At 42.1% G+C, this 20,433-nt stretch overlaps 1 protein-coding gene across 1 annotated transcript; it reads left to right on the plus strand.

The window, feature by feature from the left end:
- The first annotated feature begins 1,653 nt into the window (after window positions 1-1,653).
- LOC139477887 (monocarboxylate transporter 12-like) lies at window positions 1,654-17,142 on the plus strand. Its single transcript, XM_071260319.1, has 6 exons — window positions 1,654-1,693; window positions 5,828-5,892; window positions 10,399-11,119; window positions 11,955-12,005; window positions 16,464-16,574; window positions 17,138-17,142. The coding sequence occupies exons 1-6, from the start codon at window positions 1,654-1,656 to the stop codon at window positions 17,140-17,142; spliced, it is 993 nt and encodes a 330-aa protein (XP_071116420.1).
- Window positions 17,143-20,433: the final 3,291 nt, after the last annotated feature.

Below are 20,433 nucleotides of genomic sequence, written 5' to 3' on the forward strand. Positions count from 1 at the left end.
CACCTCAAGTCCTGATACAGAACTGGGCTACCTGCAGATTGAATCGCGATAGATTATGTTTGGAATTCAACGAGCAGTGTAAATCAAGTATAGGTGTCACATATACGATGAGTTGTCATGTTTAAATGAATAAACGTGGAAACATATTGCATAAAATCCATAGTTCATGACATTGTTATGACAATGAGGCCGCTGATGTCGCGAGTTATGTTGGAAAGGTCGTGATGAAAACGTAATATAGTGTGGATCAATTCATGTTCACTGCTAGTGTAGACCTGTTTTCTTGGCAAGGTATTAATATATATTAAATGCAGGGAGGTTGGTTGGTTTGTTTGTTGTTTAACGCCGCACGAAGCAATATTCCAGCTGTATGAGGGCGGTATGTAAATAATCGAGCCTGGACCAGACAATCCAGTGATGGATTTAATGAGCATCGATCCACGCAATTGGGATCGATGACATGCATCAACCAAGTCAGCAGGCCTGTCCACTCGATCCCGTTAGTCGCCTTTTACAACAAGCATAGTCGCCTTTTAAGGCAAGCGTGGGTTGCTGAAGACCTTTTCTACCTCGGATCTTCGCGGGTGTAAATACAGGGAGGACCAAGTCAAGTACACTGCCAGTGTGGACCTGTTGTCTTGGCAGTGTATTTGACAAACATTGAATACAGGGAGGATCAAGTCAAGTACACTGCCAATGTAGACCTGTTGTCTTGGCAAGGTATTGACAAACATTACATACATGGAGATCAAGTCAAGTACACTGCCAGTGTGGACCTGTTGTCTTGGCAGTGTACTTGACAAACATTGAATACAGGGAGGATCAAGTCAAGTACACTGCCAATGTAGACCTGTTGTCTTGGCAAGGTATTGACAAACATTACATACATGGAGATCAAGTCAAGTACACTGCCAGTGAAGACCTGTTGTCTTGGCAAGGTATTGACAAACATTACATACATGGAGATCAAGTCAAGTACACTGCCAGTGTATACCTGTTGTCTTGGCAAGGTATTGACAAACATTACATACATGGAGATCAAGCCAAGTACACTGCCAATGTAGACCTGTTGTCTTGGCAAGGTATTGACAAACATTACATACATGGAGATCAAGTCAAGTACACTTCCAGTGTAGACCTGTTGACTTGGCAAGGTATTGACAAACATTACATACATGGAGATCAAGTCAAGTACACTTCCAGTGAAGACCTGTTGTGTTTGAGTGAATGAGAGAGTGAGTTATATTTGTAATCGTGTCAGCAATATTTCCGCCATATAGCGATGGAAACTGGGTATTAGTTTTAAAATATCTGTCGACAAAGGAAGTAAAATAGTAAGGGATATCACAATTTTTGAATAAAACAAACCAGATTCCCCCCACCCCCCCCCCCCCCCCCCCCATCATATAGTTATACATATACTCAACTACAAAAGTTCCTGTGACACCAATATTTTAGTGTATTTTTCAAACAAGTAAAGTTTGGTTTTCAACTGATACAGAGAAGTATGTATTCCATGCAAAAGTCGACTTTTATGCAAGCCCCATGCATTTCACTACCCAAGATTGGGTAGAAAAACATGTGCGTTAACGGGATTCCATATGCAACTACTCAGAAAAACAGCAAAATTACGCAATTATTCAACATTACGAAATGACACGCCTGTCCGAAAATGAGCGTCTGCGAGCCATTGGTATGCTTGAAGCAGGATCGAGTCAACGTGATGTTGCAAGACAATTTAACGTCGACAGAAACACCGTTTGGTGTTTATGGCAACGTTGGCAACAGACGAATGCAGTCAGAGACCATCCTCGGAGTGGCAGACCACGCGTAACCAATAATCGACAATTGGATTCGAACAACATACCTACGAAATCGATTCCAGCCAACAACAGTGACTGCAAGAAGCATCCCTGGCCTTCGACGAATATCTTCACAAACCGTACGTCGCCGCCTCAGATGTGCAGGGATTGTCGCCAGATCGAAGACCCACCAGACGTCCCATTTTGATAGGAAACCACCGTCAAGCACGTCTACAGTGGTGCAGACAGCATCTACGCTGGACGGCCATGCAGTGGGGACAAGTTCTCTTCACTGACGAGTTTCGTTTTCACCTCAGCCACAGCGATGGACGGATTCGAGTGTACCGACGTCGAGGTGAACGTTACGTTGTGTCATGGAAGAAGATATGTTCGGGGACGGCAGCGTTATGGTATGGGGTGGGATTACAGCAAGACAGAGGACCCGTTTGATGTGGTAGAGGGATCCCGCGACGAGATCATCGGCCCTGTTGTTCTACCGTTTTTGCGTCGTCATGGCCCAGGCATTACCTTTCAACATGACAACGCCCGGCCTCATTTTGCTCGACTTGTTCAGGATTCCCTTCGACAAAACAACGTGAAAGTCATCCCCTGGCCGGCCGGCTCCCCAATGGAAGTCCTAATCCTTATTATGGCTCTCTTGATCTTTCAGTGGAATGCTAGATCACTAAATGCTAATGGTCCAGGATTTAAGGCTGTTATTATCTACAGCCAATGCCAGATGTTATATGTATTCAGGAAACGTTCTTAAATCAGAAACAGCAATTCCGTTGGGAAGGTTATGTCTGCCCACGAAAGGTCGTCAGTTTGGTTTTAGAGGCGGTTGTGACATACTCATCAAGGTATCAGTGTCATTTAGTGAACTTAGGTCCCCACAATCCGAAACAGAAGCGAATGCAGTCAATATTCATTTGAAGGATAAAAGATCGGTCTCGATTTTTAATGTCTGTAATAATGATAATGATAATGATAATAATAATAATAATAATAATAATAATAATAATAATAATAATAATAAAAATAATAATAATGAATTAAAGAAAAAATACTTCTCTAGGTGAATGATTCATTGTGTTTTGATATGTTTAAACAGCTTCCACTTATCAGCCCTGAAACCATGCTTTTTGTTTAAATGATATTTGGCTTGAAGGCAAACTTCCCATTTCTTTGAAAAAAGCAATAGTAATTCCAGTTCCAAAGCCTGGTAAAGATCCTACTGAAATAACATCCTACAGACCTATTGCTCCTACATCTACCACATGTAGAAATAATGGTTCACTTCAAGGAAATTGGGGTGGTCGGGTAGCCTAGTGGTTAAAGGGTACGCTCTTCACGCCGAAGACCCGGGTTTGATTCCCATCATAGGTACAATGTGTGAAGCCCATTTCTGGTGTCCCTGCTGTGATATTGCTGTAATACTGCTAAAAGTGACGTAAAACCATACTCACTCACTAACTCACTCACTCACTCAAGGAAAAAAACCAATCTCTTTTCAGATGTTCAATCAGGCTTTCAAGAAAATAGATCTTGTGCTGATCATTTAGTGCGACTAGAAACCGAAATGAAAAATGCACTGGGTAGCACTGAATATTTAATGGCCATGACATCATGTGTTGGGAAGGCTTGGGAATAAAATTGTATCAGCTTGGAGTTTGTGGACATATGCTTGATTGGATAAAGGATTTCTTATAGGGTAGATATATACAAGTTCGCTTTGGAACTTCTCTGTTGGATAGTTACATGTTAGAGAATGGAAAACCTTATGTGATCAGCCCAACATTATTTAATGTTATGATAAATGATTTGTTAGAGAATATCAATATACTGGTCACAACATCACAGTTGGCAGATGACGGAGCCTTGTGGAAACGGCCAGGTAATTTTGACACTGTCTTCAAAGGCATTCACACAATCGCTCTGTCTTGTACAGAATGGGTATGTACATTGGGGGTTTAAGATTTCAGCTTCTAAATCATCTGCAATCATTTTTACTAGGAAAAACATTCCTAATAATTCACAATTAGTCTTGTGTGGTTCTGATTTGGAGTTTGTGGATAAAGTCAAGTTTTTAGGTCACTGGTTTGATAAGAGGCTCACCTGGAAACCACACATGGATTATCTGATTCAGAAGTGCACTAAAGTCCTGAACCTTCAGAAAAGTATTTCCAGTACCAAATGGTGTGCAGACAGGAAGTGTTTAATAATATTATATAGAGCCCTCATTAGATCTCGACTTGATTGCGGTTGTCTAACCTATGGATCTGCATGTGCCACACAAAAAGCGAGACTTGATGTCGTTCAGTCGAAAGCCCTAAGATAATGTATTGGAGCGTTCAGAACTACCTCTGTTGAGGTTTTACTAGTTGAATAGGATGAAATGCCTTTAGATCTCAGGCGTGAAATGTTAGATGTTAGATATATGTTTAAACTGAAATCATTTTGGAGAAAACACCCTACGTCAACTGTGTTAAATGATTGAGTTGAGTATTTTCAAGATTCTTGGAAAGATAGTATAGGGCCTTATGGGATGCATTCTCTGAGAACTGCTTTCCATTATATTGTACATGACGTTGACATGGATGATACTACTGTTCTGCTTGAAAAGCTACTGCGGTTGCTTAACTTCCAGCAGTTTATCTGGATGTACTGGAACAAGTCCATAAATCCGAGCCAGCACCTCGTATTAAAGCTATAGCCGTGGAACATTTCTGAAGTCTACAGTGGATAAATACCATCCAGATTTACACTGATGGATGTTAGTGTCCAGTGTACGATCGTGTTGGTGCTGGAGTCTTCAGTGTAAATGACAAAAGAGAATTTTTTATGCGATTGTCTGATCACTTGTCAGTATTTTCAGCTAAACTTGGAGGAATCATTGAAGCGTTCTGTTGGATTCATTTTGCACGGCCTGTGTCAGCAGTCAATTTTAGTGATTCTGTCAGTGCTTTACCAGCAATTCGGGTAGGTTCATCTTCAGCGAGGCAGGAATTAATCAACATATTACTCGACCTTCTTAATGAATAAGTAAATCTTTGAGATGTCGAATTGTCATGGATACCTGCTCACGTTGGACGACATTGAAATAAGAAGGCCGAATAATTGCAGCATTAGACTTTGATGAGTCACACCAGGAGGAGACAATATCACCTTCTGCAGAGTAAGTTACCGTCAGTAAGATCCATGCTAACACCAAATGGCAACAGAGATGGGCGTCATCCTTGAAAGGACGTCACTCTATGCATGGCAGCGAGCCTTTTATTAATAATAACATTACAAATATTGCAAATCAATCGGAGAGAGGAGGTTCTGTTGACTGGAATTCGTCTTGGGCATTGTGGTCTTGGTGCATATCTAAATGTTATTAATAAAGACATTTCTGCACATTTGTCAGTGTGTAATCAGGTGGACAATGTGACTCATTATTTATTGCATTGCAAAACATATGTTAATCAACGTAAGGAAATGGTCGAGTCTCTCTCAATTCTCAATATTGACCTCTCTTTGGCTGGAATATTATGTACTAGGAATATCGTTCGTCATGAAGTTCAGAATGCAATCCTTGCTTATATTAAACCATGTGGCAGTTTTGATTCTTTATGACATTTCTTTGAACTAAGCAAACCTTTATTATGGGCAAGGTGTAAATGGGCCTAGTTGCTCGAACACCTATCAACTTTCAATGATCAATCAGTCAATTATGTTCACAAACACATTTCTCAAGACGATGACATTAATTGTTGTAGTGTGTAGTCATAAGTCTGATGACATCAAGGTGTAATAAGGTTTGCAACACTCAGTAATATTCCAGGTATATGACCAGGTCTGTAAATAACCGAATCTGGACCAGACAAGCTAGAGGTTGACATCATGAGCATTGATCTAAGTTAGCATGCCTGATTCATTCAGTCGCCTCATACGGCAAGCCTGTGATTCCGGGGGCGTATATTCTCGCCCGTACTCCCCATGTTGTGTGTGATAAAGGAGGGACCCTATTGTTTGTTTTGTAGGGTTAGGTGAAGGTTTAGTCTACACCGGCTCCATCGTCATTCTGGGTTTCTACTTCCGAGATCAGGTGAGAATACGTGCGTGCGCGCGTGTGCGTGCGTGCGTGTGTGCGTTTATTGTCTTCTACACGAGAGGGTAATTATATTTTCTTTATATAATGACTTGTACAAAATTATGGCTTATGTGTCAGTTACTACTAGTATATTTAAATGATGTTGGATCTGGAAGTGTAATCTGGAATCTTATAGAACAGCTTGACTAATCCAGCATAGCACAGAACCTTCTAGAAGGTATTGATAGGTTTCAGGAGGCATAGGTGGCTCAGTTGTTTAAGTCGCCCCGATTCTCTGTGCAGAGTTGGGTCCCTTGGGCACGCCAGAAACCTATGACTGTGGGTTCGAATCTCGGTTCGCCCCGATTATGTTTCTAGGTTTGTCAGCACCATATCCATGCTCGTGGATTTCAACGAAGTGATAAATCTCTGAGAGCTGCATCACTTTGGGCTTTCCTCCCAAATTAAGCTGACTGATATAACTGGAATGATGTTAAAAGCAGCGTTAAACCAAACTCACTCACTCACTCAATAAATAAGTCCCAATGTGGCCTCGCTAGCGCCATTATGTTATAGCGGTGGGCCAATTTGGTGATGTTAACCTCCGAAATATGTCTGTTTCCAATTTCTTGTTGTTTGCGTCATATTTCCAGGAGTATTACATCCCTGTATCCCTGCTGTCATCATCCTTGATATCTGGTGCAATTTGACACCGTCCTTGTTGTCACTCCCTGGTGGGGCGGGAGCAAGGGTGCGGAACAATTTACTTTCATCATGTCACTACAACAATATAGTTCATCTCGGAATGAAAAGAAGAGATGTATTGAGGATATAAATAATAATTCTCCAAACTTTGATTCTTGTGCTTGATTCCTGTTTATTGAGGCTAGTGATCAACTACCTATCAAACTGAACCCGTTTGCTATCTCTAAAGCAGTTTCTGGAATTTGTGGAAAAGTGAAAAATGTCACCCGTCTTCGTAGTGGCTCACTTCTGGTTGAGTGTGCATGGAGACGGCAATCTCTCAATCTTTTGTCTATCACAATATTTGCAAAATTGAAGTTGCTGTGTCTGTGGACAGAACATTCAATTCTTGTAGAAGCATCGTTTGCGACCGGGCTCGTTGCTTGTCCAACATTTATAAAGAGGACATTGCTGCAGCTGGAGGAGCAGGCTGTCACCGCAGTGAAACGTTTCACTGTCAAGAATTATGGTGTCATCACGAATACAAACTCTTATTTCTTGACGTTTGCTCGGACATCGCTTCCGCAATCAATTAAAGCAGGTTATTTCAATATCTGAGTGGAGGTGTATGTCCCCAATCCACCTCGATGTTACAAATGCCAACAGTTCGGCCACAGATCAAAGTCTTGTAACAACTCTGTGGTGTGCCAGCGTTGTGGTAGAACCCACGGAAACTCTGACTGTGAAAATGATTTCAAGTGCTTTAACTGCCATGGCCTGCCTGATCAAGGCCCTGTACTGTCTGGCAAAGAGAATATACAAATATGAAAATGAAAAGTGAAAAGAAAATATCCTACCTAGATGCCAAGAAACTGTTTACAAATCAGACCTCAAGTCCTTCCAACTTTACATACTCTGCTGCAGTCACTCGTTCTGTAGTAACATCCTCTATTTCATGTCAGACTTTCAAGTCTGAACAACCTGTTGACACAGCTTCAATTAATAAGCCTATTTCCCTGTCACTCAGTCTAGTGCTGGATCTCAGACAGAGAGTCAGCCTGAGAAACAATCTCAACCGTCTGTTTCACAACCAGCCACCGTTCCTTTGACATGAAAATTTAATAGAAAACAAACACCAACCGTCCCTACACCTTCAGAGGTTCCTCTACAGAACATGTTTAGACCTCTGGATATGGAGGTCACTCTGTCCTCACAGGAGAGGCGGAGGATCAGTCCATCATTACCTCTGCGGGAGTGATAATTTTCCTACTGTTCTTAAAACCAGGGGTCCGGAAACCATCATATGCGCCGGACATGTCCGATTGGGAATCTCAAATGTCCGGTTTAAAAATTGCTTACCGGACATTTAAATTTTTCTGTCCCTACATTTAAAAAAGTATTGTCCGGACATTCTTAAATTTTGACCGGACGTGATCAACAGTTAGGACTGAGCAGTTTCTGTCTGCAGTTGTAACACAATGAAGATTATCTACACTGACAAGCTTTGTTTGTTTTGATTGCTGTAAATACATTGTACCTACATGATAGTCCAATCACTGTAATAGGCAATAAACTGAGTTGACACTGATTAATCGAGGATTAATTACTGAGAACATCTTGTTAAGTTAAAACTGTTAATCCTACTGATGAGCCACCATTATCCAGGTGGAACTTTACCAAGGCTAATTGGTCCTTAAATGAAGTACTTTGTACTTACAACTTAAAACGTGACATTTTCAAGAATATTCCAGATCTGATACAGTTGTTTTCGGACTTAATGGATGACATTGCTGACCAAACCATTTCATAGTCCTCTGCAAATCCCCATATTCCTAAACCATGGTTTACTAGTGAATGCAAACAGGCCACAAAGTGTAGGAAGAAGGCAGAAAAATATTTTCACCGACAACCTGCAGTTCATAATTAAGATAAGGTTAAAATTACAAATGCCAAGGCATGACGTGCTTTTAAACAAACTAAATAACAATCTTGTTTGAACTATGTCTCCAAACTAAATTTCCCTATACCCATGTCGAAGGTGTGGAATATGGTTCAGAGTATAAAAGGCAAAAGTTCAAAATCTTCAGTTCACCATCTTAGTGAGTGAGTATGGTTTGACGCCACTTTTAGCAAAATTCCAGCAATATAACGGTGGGGGACACCAGAAATGGGCTTCACACATTGTACCAATGTTCACCATCTTAAGGTAGGTAATCAGTTATCAACAAATAAAACTGAAACTGAAAATTCACTTGGAGATACTCTAGCCAAACATTCTTCATCATCAAATTATGTCCCGGAATTTAAAAAAAATGTCAGAAACAACAGGAAAAGAAAAAAGTAAATTTTCGGACAATGAAGTAAACTAAGCGGCAAAAGAAAGTATAGGTTGGGAATTTGTAGTTTTCCTAAAAACAGCGATAACTAGTGGCAAGTGGGTATTGATAATGTGACTGCCCAGGAACAGGTACAAAAAACACCTCACCTGAACGCACCACCTTTGACTGCGCTCGTGCTGTTACAAAAAATGGTGAAACAGGTTTCAAGCCTATGGCATAAACTGCACGTGCACGGTAGCTGCATAAATGCGTTCGTGTGCTGGGTATAACCACACGTGATGGAAGCACATAAAAGAAATGCCACGACTGTCACAGGAGCAGAGAGAGAGAGCCATCGGTATGGCCGAAATGGGGGCAACACAGGTCCAAATTGCCAGAAGGTTTGGTTGTACACCATTGACAGTAGCCAGGCTTATTCAACGGTACAGGCAGGCAGGGTGGACACAGGACAGGCCTAGAACCGGACGACACCACTGGAAGACGGTCAGGTACGGCTCATTCACTTGCGAAACAGATTCGTAACGGCGACGGCGACGGCAGCAACAGCGTTGGGACATCCCATTAGCCAACGCACAGCACTACGACGACTTCGTGCTGCTGGAATCCGAGCATATCGTCCTTTCCGAGCAATGGTACTGACTGCTCAACATCGATGCCTGATACTGCGATGGGCGAGGCAGGTTCGACGCTGGCTGGTGCGAATTTTGCGTCGAGTGCTGTTTACTGATGAAAGTCAGTTTAACTTGTTTCGAAATGACGGCAGAGAACAAGTTTATCGACGCAGAGGGGAACGTTTGGCTCCGGCGTGTATTCGAAAGGTTCATCCATTCGGCGGGGAGGTGTCATGGTGTGGGGCGGTATTTGAAGAGATCAGAAGACTGATTTGGTGATTATACAGGGAAACGTGAACGTTGTACAGTACAGAGACCAAGTGTTGCAACCAGTTGTGCTTCTGTTCTTACAAAACCAACAGCAGGGGACATTGTTTCAACACGACAATGCCAGGCCCCATCCTGCAAGACTGACTCGGAACTTTCTAAACCAGCAGAACGTTGACTTCAGGGAATTTGCCTCCTTCGTGGCATAGTGCCATTGTAGTCCCACAACCTGGCTGGGATCATACAGCTCCCCCAAATTATCGCCTTATATCGTTAACCAGTTTGCAAAACCATGGAACATTTAGTACGATTAGAATCCTTTGTTAAAAATGCTGTAATAACAATAACTTTGTTCAGGGGTCGCATTAGGAGTTAACAGGTGTGTGCTATGCTTTTGTAACAGGATGTAGAGTCATCCCACAGATGACATCATTAAACTGTCAGGTTTTAATCTCTGGTCATGTAAACAAGGTGTTTGACGTCCGATCACAAGTTTCGAATCCCAACACGGGACAGCCTACATGCGCCTAAAGCTCATGTTATACAAATGTTACACCTGGTATTTGCTTTTCGCGATACCGAAACATCCTCTGCTAACGTCTTTTTCTATTGTGTTACAGGTGAGTTTAGTAACTGGCGTTGGAATGGCGGGGGTTGGGATAGGCACCTTCTTCCTGCCTCCCCTGACTCAGTATCTGCTGGACATTTATGGACTTGAAGGATGCTTCCTCTTCTTGGGAGCAATAGCGTTCCATGCAGCAGTATTCGGGGCCCTGATGAGACCCTCTGAGCTTGAGACGGCGTTAGCAGTCAGTGCCAAGTCAAGGAAAACCCTCTGTCAACAAATCCTTACGTCTTTGTGTGGACAATGTGACCGTGTGGGGGAGATGTTCCATCCAGCGTTTCTCCTGTTGCTGTTGGCAACGTTTTCCTTCAGTGTGGGCAACTTCATCTCCTACCTCTTCCTCCCCGACATCTTCATCAAACAAGGCTCGTCTCCTCAACAAGCCTCCTTCCTCATCTCCGTCGTTGGAATAGGGGGAGCCTTGTCCAGACTTCTTGGGGGGTTCGCTGCCAACGATCCAAATATAGGACCTTCTGTTCTATTCTCAGGAACATATGGTGTCATCACAACCGTAGACTTTTTTATAACGCCAATGACGAAGACAATAGTTGGAAAAGTCGCGTATGCCTTAATGTTCGGCTTGTATGCCTCAGTTGGCTGGGTGCTGGTCAACCCCCTCACTCTGCACATTGTGGGGGTCAGGAACCTCGCCTCTGCCTACGGGATTGTGATGTTAGCCTCAGGAATAGGTATCCTGGTTGGGCCTCCAGTAGCAAGTAAGTGTTTTCTATTGATACTCTGCAGTCTCGTAATTTTAAATAATATTCAAGCTTACGGCGGGCAGTAAATAATCCTGACAATCCAGTGATTGACATCATGAGTATAGATCAAAGCAATTGGGATATGATTTCTAGGAACCCAAATGCTCCCAACGAATATGACATGGTGGCTGTGTGGAAATAGTTCATCTTATCAAAGAGCATGTCGGCCGGTGTCGAATCCTTATGGGTTGAATGTTTAAGTCCAACCTCAGTTGTAATTCCTTTATTATGCAAAACTTTGTCTGAAGACTATGCTATGTTTTTTTTTTAAATTTTAATGTCACTCTCGGCATTATGCCAACTACACAAAGGTGGTTTTAATCGCGTCTGATCCAGCCATCCAGTGACTGATATAAGGAGCAATGTTCCACACCGTCGGGGCACGTTGGGACGCCATCAACCTTATCGCCTCTCACGACCAGCATAGGTTGCTGGGGGCACATTCTACCCCGCGTTCCTACGAGGCTGACCAGCAATGGGGTGCAAGGCACACATTCTACCCCAGGTCCCCACGGGGCTGACCGACAAATGGGTGCAAGGCACACATTCTACCCCAGGTCCCCACGGGGCTGACCGGCAAATGGGTGTAAGGGACACATTCTACCCCGAGTCCAGACTGGATTATTGATACTTCAGGGCCCTGTTCCACAAAGCTGAGGTGATCGAAACTCTCATATTTAAACGTGGACATTATACTGTCTTGGCGCCGCAATCGCTTTGTGACACTGGGATCTGGAATATTGCTAAGTGCAGTATAAAACAGCAAACACAATATATATTTTTTATACAGGTATCATCGCTGCAGAACACGGGACATATCAAGAAGCCTTTTATTTTGCTGGTAAGTGCTGATAACTGTTATGATGTATAATTTGGGGCGATGTAATGTGGTTCTTCACGGGTGTAATCCGTATTTCACTTTGTTTGACCAGGCAACCTTTCTATTACCTTTTGCTTGGGCGGACCAGGGTTTACTGTTTGACAGACTCCAACATTGTACAGCAAATATCCACCTCCTGTAGGCATGGTACGGAGCAGCAAGTATATTTCCCTGTGATGTGACAAGGGTTTACTGTTTGAATCACTCCAACATTATACAACAAATATCCACCTCCTGAAGGTATAGTACGGAGCAGCAAGTATATTTCCCTGTGATATGACCAGAGTTTACTGTTTTTTTGCATGTAGAAACTAAACGATTTTATAAGGAAAACACCACACCTTTTCTTTGAAGCAAACTACAAATGTATACATTCCGACATTTTAAAGGTGATCAGGTAAACTATAAGTACACACATTGCACTATTATTCACGGCTGACTCTGGCTTACTATGAAACACAGACAAGGCATGCTTCAAGTCAAGAATATATTCTGAGCGTTCCTTTAAGGGTAAAGGGCTGAAAACCAAAAATATACCAAAATTCGGGGGGACGAAAAGGTTGTCAAACAGCAAGTCCTCTAACACAGACGCTGGCAAATCCGGATAGTGTTGATCTTGGCGTACTAGAAACAGTTTTGGCAACAATGTTTCATATAATTAAGAATAATTAACTGTTTTCCTCTGGCACATCTATGGGTTTAGTTTTCTTAAAAACTGAAATCCTATTAAGGAAATTGGAATGCATAGGAGTTGTACCTGGTTGAATAAATGGTAAGATATCAATATCGTTTGGATTGACTGACTCAATAATAAAAAGGTTGTATTCACTTATCTTTTAGAGTCTATAGAGATAACCCCGCACCCACCCACCATCGAAGTCGTATATCCCAAAGGGACTAATACAATGAAGGCAATGTAGATCCTCTTTTGTGGATGAAGACCTTTCACGATGCTCATCATCAACAAATATGTTCCCCATCTAAGTTGGATGTAACTCATTTTCGATTATACTGTAGCCAGGGCTTATTCTTTACAAATGCCATAGTGCTGTAAACATATCAAGTGTAACTCTGGGTAGACTTTTTCAAATTCAATCAAGGTGGTCGGGTAGCCCAGTGGTTAAAGCTTTTGCTTGTCACCCAAAATGGGTACAATGTGTTAAGCCGATTTCTGGTGTCCCCGCCATGATATTACTGGAAAATTGCTAAAGGAAAATTGCTAAAATTGACATAAAACATTACTCACTCAAACCGTAATATTCATCGGTGGTTGTGATGAATATCATCGTCATTTTAGTTCCATTACATATAGGCTACACGCCTTTAAGTACAAAATGTGAGTACAGACAAGTTTTAACATTCAGTTTGGCATTTCTTACTTCAATTGCATAACATAGATATTTTGCTAGATTTGTAATATTATATGTATTTGGTGATGACAGAAGCATATTAAATTGATGAACGTTTGGATGACAATAGAACTTCGCTTTGAGATATAGTTGCCGTAACTTGACATACGATGGACAAATGAGCAGGAATTGGTCGTAAGTTTCAACACAGTTTAATTTACAAAGTTTGCATTTTCTTAAATTTCTTGGAATTTTATAACTTCCAAAGTATGACAACTCCGTCTCGGTAGGGTTGTTTTCCTATTTTGCAAATTTAAGAATGACAAATAAGGTTCGCTTTTTACACAAGTTTCAAAACAAGCATAATATGACTTTTTTTAACTTGCAACAAGTTCGCTGTGCCAGATCTGCTGAAAATTGTCTCTCAACTGTTGTTGAAACATATTAAGAAAAACCTATCGGTTTCCATACATTTGGAACCTCCATATATGTCCGAACCCAAGTTTACAAAGACAATTTCTTAATTTAGTTACCCAATTGACACGACCATGTTCATCATACAGGTACAACATATTGTAGCACTTTCTTGGTGAACGGAAGTCTGGCATCTTTAGTATGTTCAGCTATTATTTCAAACATCTTGTCAAAGCATATACACGAATATGGTATCTGCCACACTCGCCAAAGAACAGCATTGTTCGATGCGGAAAATGTTCCAAAACCGTTTGCATGCATATAACTGCACAGTTTCCAATTTTTCAACATTTCAAACCCCTAAACCTCAAACATTTGGAAGTAGAAATCTGGTGAAAAATGTTGTAGCGAATGTGTACCTCTCAGGATAGTTATTATACCCTTTTCGCCTACTGGGCAATCTTATCAAGAGTTTTAGACCGGTTAAGTGAGTGAGTCAGTATGGTTTTACGCCGCTTTTAGCAATATTCCAGCAATATCACGGCGGGAGGCACCAGAAATGGGCTTCACAAATTGCACCCATGTCGGGAATCGAACCCGGGTCTTCGGCGTGACGAGCGAACGCTTTAACCACTAGGCTACCCGACCGCCCCGGACCAGTTAAGCCTTTTATTAAAATACAAACCAAGTAAGTATAATCACAAACAACTTTACGAAACGTGACAAACAACCACCATTTGGTCTTGGACATACTGACTGACTTTTTCCGAGTGTTATAAAACTTCTCAAGGACGCTTAATTTCTTCAGGAGATAGGAAACACTATCACCATCGAGTATCAAATCATCATCTGCAAATAGAAGTAAAGGATGTGGATGGTGTCTGGATGGAGCTGTACACCAAACGGACACTCCTCTTCCATCTCCAGAACGTTTTCATTTATAAAGAAAGGGAACAAGAACGGACTAAGTACACAGCCTTGTCTGACACTTAAAGGGCAATCGAATACCTCAGACATACGATTGTTAGACCTTACACTTGCCTTAACGTCCTTGTAGATTGACTGCAATGTTCTACCCATTTGTGTACTTAATCCCCGTTTATAAAACATCATTGTCAATATAAAGAGATATATGAATGTGTGGCGTACCGATTAGCTATAGCAATGGAATAGTGTTCTCTTTGTCAAATTTATTTAGATTTTATTCGGTTGATGCAAAAAATTATCCCTTAGCTTAAGATTATTGCACTTACATAGCGACGCGCGCGCGCGCGTGCGTGCGTGTGGTAGAGAGAGAGAGAGAGAGTGTGTGTGTGTGTGTGTATTCTAGCTAGTGTGTGTTTGTGTGTGTGTGTATTCTAGTCTGCACAAGTGCCGATTTTATAGTACTAGTGCTAGCCCACTGAGATACCATGCCACAGTTCAACACGAATATCCCACTCAGAAACTGTATACTGATTCCCACCAGTCCTTGTTTTGGCCCCATGATGCCACGAGCCAGGCAGGGTAACAAAAGGATCCATCGCGTAATGTCTTATTGGTATGACGCGGCCGGGGATCGAACCCTCGACCATCCGCTCCCCGGGCCGAGGCTCCATCCACGAGACAATGGAAGCGGCCTTCCACTGTTTATAGACAATCACATACAGTGTATTCCAATAGCTTTCACTGTGTGAACAGTACATTATGTAAATATATTTTGAATATATAGAGAATCTCACCCAAGTGTCATTTGATATCAAATATATCAACACGAGCTTATGAAAGTGGTAAAACTCCCTTACTGAGGAGTTTTTCCACTTTTATCAACGAGACACTCGGATGAGATTTTATTTATCATCCGACATCATTCTTCCAACCTTTTCAGTTTGTAGACAGTAATAAGCAGTGTCTTATCGCTTGATCTCACCCAAGCGGTATCTCCTATGGGACTCAGTTTACAATATAATATTATTCTTTAGCACCAGGCGTTCGCGCTTCACGGAGTCAAGGGTATGGATACTTTGTGGCTTCCAAGTGGAGTCATGTTGTCTGTGATGGCGGCAAGCCTGGACGGGGTGCAATGCTGCTCGCACAGATTAAGCCATGAAGAGTTCTCCCCCTTTAAACGGTGTCCATGGTGGGCTGTGAATGAACATTTATCCTGCGTTGTTTGCTGACGTATTTGACAGTCATCGAAAACACAAACGTTCTGCTGGTCATGAGGTGTTACATCCCTCATCGATAACTTAAGGTGCAGACTTCAAAGTAACTTTCCGATGTACTGAGTGCGGAAAAACATTATTCAGAAGTGATGAATTGTTTCAGCATCTATACACGAGTTGTGTCCCTTTGGTAGCTTTGCAAACTACACCGGATATGCACTACGGGAAAGTTCCTTACCATCCTGTGGAATTCTGGGATGAAGCCCATAGGCCAGTCATACGATGTGACGAATGGACAAGAAAGGTGCAGATAATCCATGTGCAAATTATAGCAATATGCGAGGAAGACCAAATATATGCCCCTGTTCATAATATGGACTTGTCCGACATTGCCACATCCACTCGTTTATTTCTTTAGTAACTTTCTGAGTGCGGAAAAAACATTGTTTGGGAGTCAGTGATTAAGTGTGTCACACCTATGGATGTATACACGAGTTGTGTCCCTTTGGTAGCTCTCCCCATCACACCCCACGTGCACGTGCAGGGACAGTTGCCAGCCTATGAAGTGCCCGGATGGATGGCCAGTCTCAGCTCATTGCCTGTCATCGTACTCCGACGCGCCGGTGAGACGCTCATTATATCAACCACTGGTTTATCTGACCCTGAATAACAACAAAAAAGAATGTATCCCTTAGCTTTTTGAGAGATAAAATAAGTTTAAGTCTTCAGCAAAAGACTGTCCAAACATATCGATTGATATTTTACATACTAACGTTCAACTGATGCTAAGGCATTTTAGCTTACAGTAACATATATTCTCCCCGATTTCAAACTGGCTCCGAAAGTATATTTTTTTAAACACATATAATTTCCGAAGGGATACGCTTTCAACACATATTATTAGATGCCGATCACATATAATTATAACACACGTTTCCCGCTGCCTAAAGTTATTAAGTACTGAGTAGTTTTAATACACGCAATTCTATCTTGTGAATTCGAGATTAAATACAACGACCATCTTTCAGAGTACACACGCACCGTCCATCGACATCGCATATTTGTTAAATATATATCAACAGACGGTGATAAATTTCAAAGGTGTTGAAATATACAGGCCTGATGCAAATGTTTTCCGACAATTTGTCCTTAAGTCACAGCTGATATGGGGATACTTGTGCTCCAGCTTGAGTCACCGATAGACACGTCACTGTGTGTTTCACTGACGTGGGTCTGTATCAATAGCTATAGGGGGCACGGGTAGCCCAGTTGTCTAAGGCGCCGCGATTCGCTGTGCAGAGTTGCATCCCTTGGGCACGCCAGAAACCTATGATTGTGGGTTCGAATCCCAGTTCGCCCCGATTATGTTTCTAGGTTTGTCAGCACCATACACGTGCTCAAGAGTTTCACCGAAGTGGTAAACGTCTGAGACCTGCATCACTTCGGGCTTTCCTCCCATTAAACTGACACGCCGTGATATGACTGGAATACTGTCAAAAAGCGGCGTCAAGCCCAACTCACTCACTCACTCAGTATCAATACTTGTGGAATATTGTCCGTCAGTAGCCACAGGAGTACTCAAAGTTTGACTATTTGCATCAACACACCTCCAATCATCACGTGGCAGAAGTATTCCAAGGATTCACTGTCTTCATCCGGGGTCTGCGGAGTCATTAGTTAGGTGTGGTACCGGTTCGCTTGGCAATGACGCAATTTGAGATAAAAAGAAAACGTGTGTCGCCAGTAGGAATCGAGCCCTAGAAGTCCGCACCGAAAGCTTACAAATGTAACTGTTGCCTCAAGGATGTGGAATAGGATGTGCCGAATGTTCAGCAGACACGCTGATCCGGAAATAAGGAATAAAACTTCGGAAGGAGGATGCACCTGTTTGGGGTCAGATTATAGTCTGTTTCAGATAACGTGGCACACACGCCTTGTGTTCAGGATTATAGTAACTTTACCTGTGACAATACAGTTCAATAAACATTTTGTCCAGACTGTGGGAATATACCTAATAACTTTTTCAAGTTCCAAGTAAGTATCTTTGACATTATATTTCTTCTTGAATTCTTCAAAAGACATTAAGCCTTTCGAGTTGGATAGATCTTTAATTGTATATACACCCTTATTTAGTTATAAAGATACATAAAGGCATACATGACTGTACCAACACACGTGCTAGTGAGCAGACCCACACAGAACTGCGTATTCTTCATTGTACTGATTGCCGCTATAAATTTGCCCGATTTGGCGTAATTATTTATTACCCATATGGGCTCAAATAAGCAGTGTAATATCTTTTTTATATATGTGCAATAAGTGATTCTCGAAGCTGATTGGTCAGTTGAACAAGGATCAATTTTCATTGGACAAGGGGACTATTTTTGTCTCATCTCATTCATTCACAAATCCACGCCTTTCATTCAGATGTTTTACGTGCTACAATCTCACTGATTGGAGATTTTTAAGACAACAAACAAAGCTTCATTTAAACAAGATGATTTCACATTATTATTTATTTCACAGGCTTTCCATTTGGCTGTAGAAACCAAAACTACGTCTGCGTTGTTTGTAAACAAACATGGCTGACCATTTGACAACTGTCAAAGTAAATGACCTCGTTAAAGCGGACGGAGATCTGACTGACCTGAAGAGTTATTCGTATAATTCATTTAATGTATTTGATGTCAAAACTGCATATGACCAGATTGAATTTCAAAGATTCAGATTCCGAGTGGTTCAGATCCAAGCAGAACTGCGTATCATTCATCGTAAAGATGGCTGCTATAATTATTTATGGCGTTATAATTATTTGTATATTTCAAACCTGCTGAGTTTCTAGTAACGACGTGTTAATTATCAAATATTCACCCGTAGTTCAACACTTAGTGCATCAGATCTGACAGACTGGGGCTGTAGTTCATCTCTCACAAGATCGCAGACATATCTGATGCTGGCTTCCCCAAAACGGTAGCGGGCCCTTACTTCTTCATCGCTCATGGATTCGAGGTACTGAGTTCGTTTTCTAGAAACACGGTCTTTCCTTGTGCGTCCTCCGTGTTCGTATGTTCGCTGCCATGTTTGTTTTCCATGACACGCTAATGATGCCCTAGAACCTCCATTAAGTTAACGACGCGCTTATGACAGCAGGACGTCATTAAAACGTTGGTACAACTGGATTTAATGATACATTAGTTAATGAGGGTTGAGTGACACGCTGATGCATCATTAAAGTTTGACACAGCCGGGTCCTGATGATTAAACCCGTCATGACTGAGGTAAAACGTTTCCTAAGTCAGTTTGATCGGTTTTAAAACAAGATCAGTTCACGACCTGGGGTCAAAGGGCTCGGACCTCTTGGCACCATAGGGAATATGCATCGAACCCAAACGCCTCCACTATCCAACAACAGTGTTTTGATAACGATATTCACAAACCCGTGGTCACTTGTGACAATCATGTCTGAGTGGCCCCTGATTCCAAGCCGTCGTCACGGGATTCTGGCACTCCTAAGGGACGCAACTCTGTTTTGTAACCACAGAACGGGGACCTGGATGTTGATGGTGTGGTTAGACCTGAGATCCACTTTACTCGACGCGTTACCCTGTCGGTGAGTGAGATTGTACGCCGCTTGCAGGGAATTCACCGGGGAAAGAATGGGTCCCGCACATTGTCGCTATGTCGGGATTCGAACCCGGATCTTCAGGCGAATGTTTCAACCATTGACGTAACCCGTGTAAACTTCAATGAGTTGGTTAATTGTGTAGAAATGCTCATGATATCAATCACGTGTTTGCCCTATTAACGGACCACCGCTATATACCTAGGACAACTGGACGAACAACAACATACACATCATAGGTCAGGACGAGTTTGAACATAAACCCTTGACCAGTCACTTCCACACGTGGAAAGCAAAACGCACATACCAATAATTAATTATTACAATATATGAATTATTGATCAAAAGTCAAGATCACACAGGAATTATAATGAATGTCATGGTGCATAATTAAGTTCACGTTAGATACTATTATAAAAAGTAAAAGCTACGACTGAAATGTCAGGTTTAATGTTTACTGCCCGCTAGCGCGTGGCGGAGTTTGTCAGTCCATTACCTAAATACCAACACAGGTCGCTTGCTAAGTGTTTCGGAAAATAGGGTATAGCATTGAACAGTGTCACGATGACCTAACGAAGTTGTCTTTGATGCTGATGAGGATATGTCACATGTTACTGCCAGCTGCACGAAGCCGCCTCGGTGTAATCCGTGTGTGTGTGTTGGTGTGTGTGTGCGTGTTTGTGTGCGCGTGTGTGTGTGTGTGTGTTTGTGTGCGCGTGTGTGTGCGTTCGTGCATGCGTACGTGTGTGATCGTGCACGTGTGTGTACGTCTGGGATTGTGTGTGTGTTCGTGTGTGTGTATGTGTGCGTGTTAGTGTGTGTGTGTATTTGTGTATGTGCATGTGCGTGTGGGTGTGTGT

Source organism: Haliotis cracherodii, unplaced genomic scaffold (assembly GCF_022045235.1).
Source record: "Haliotis cracherodii isolate W230 unplaced genomic scaffold, xgHalCrac1.p SCAF_37, whole genome shotgun sequence".
NCBI lineage: Eukaryota > Metazoa > Mollusca > Gastropoda > Lepetellida > Haliotidae > Haliotis > Haliotis cracherodii.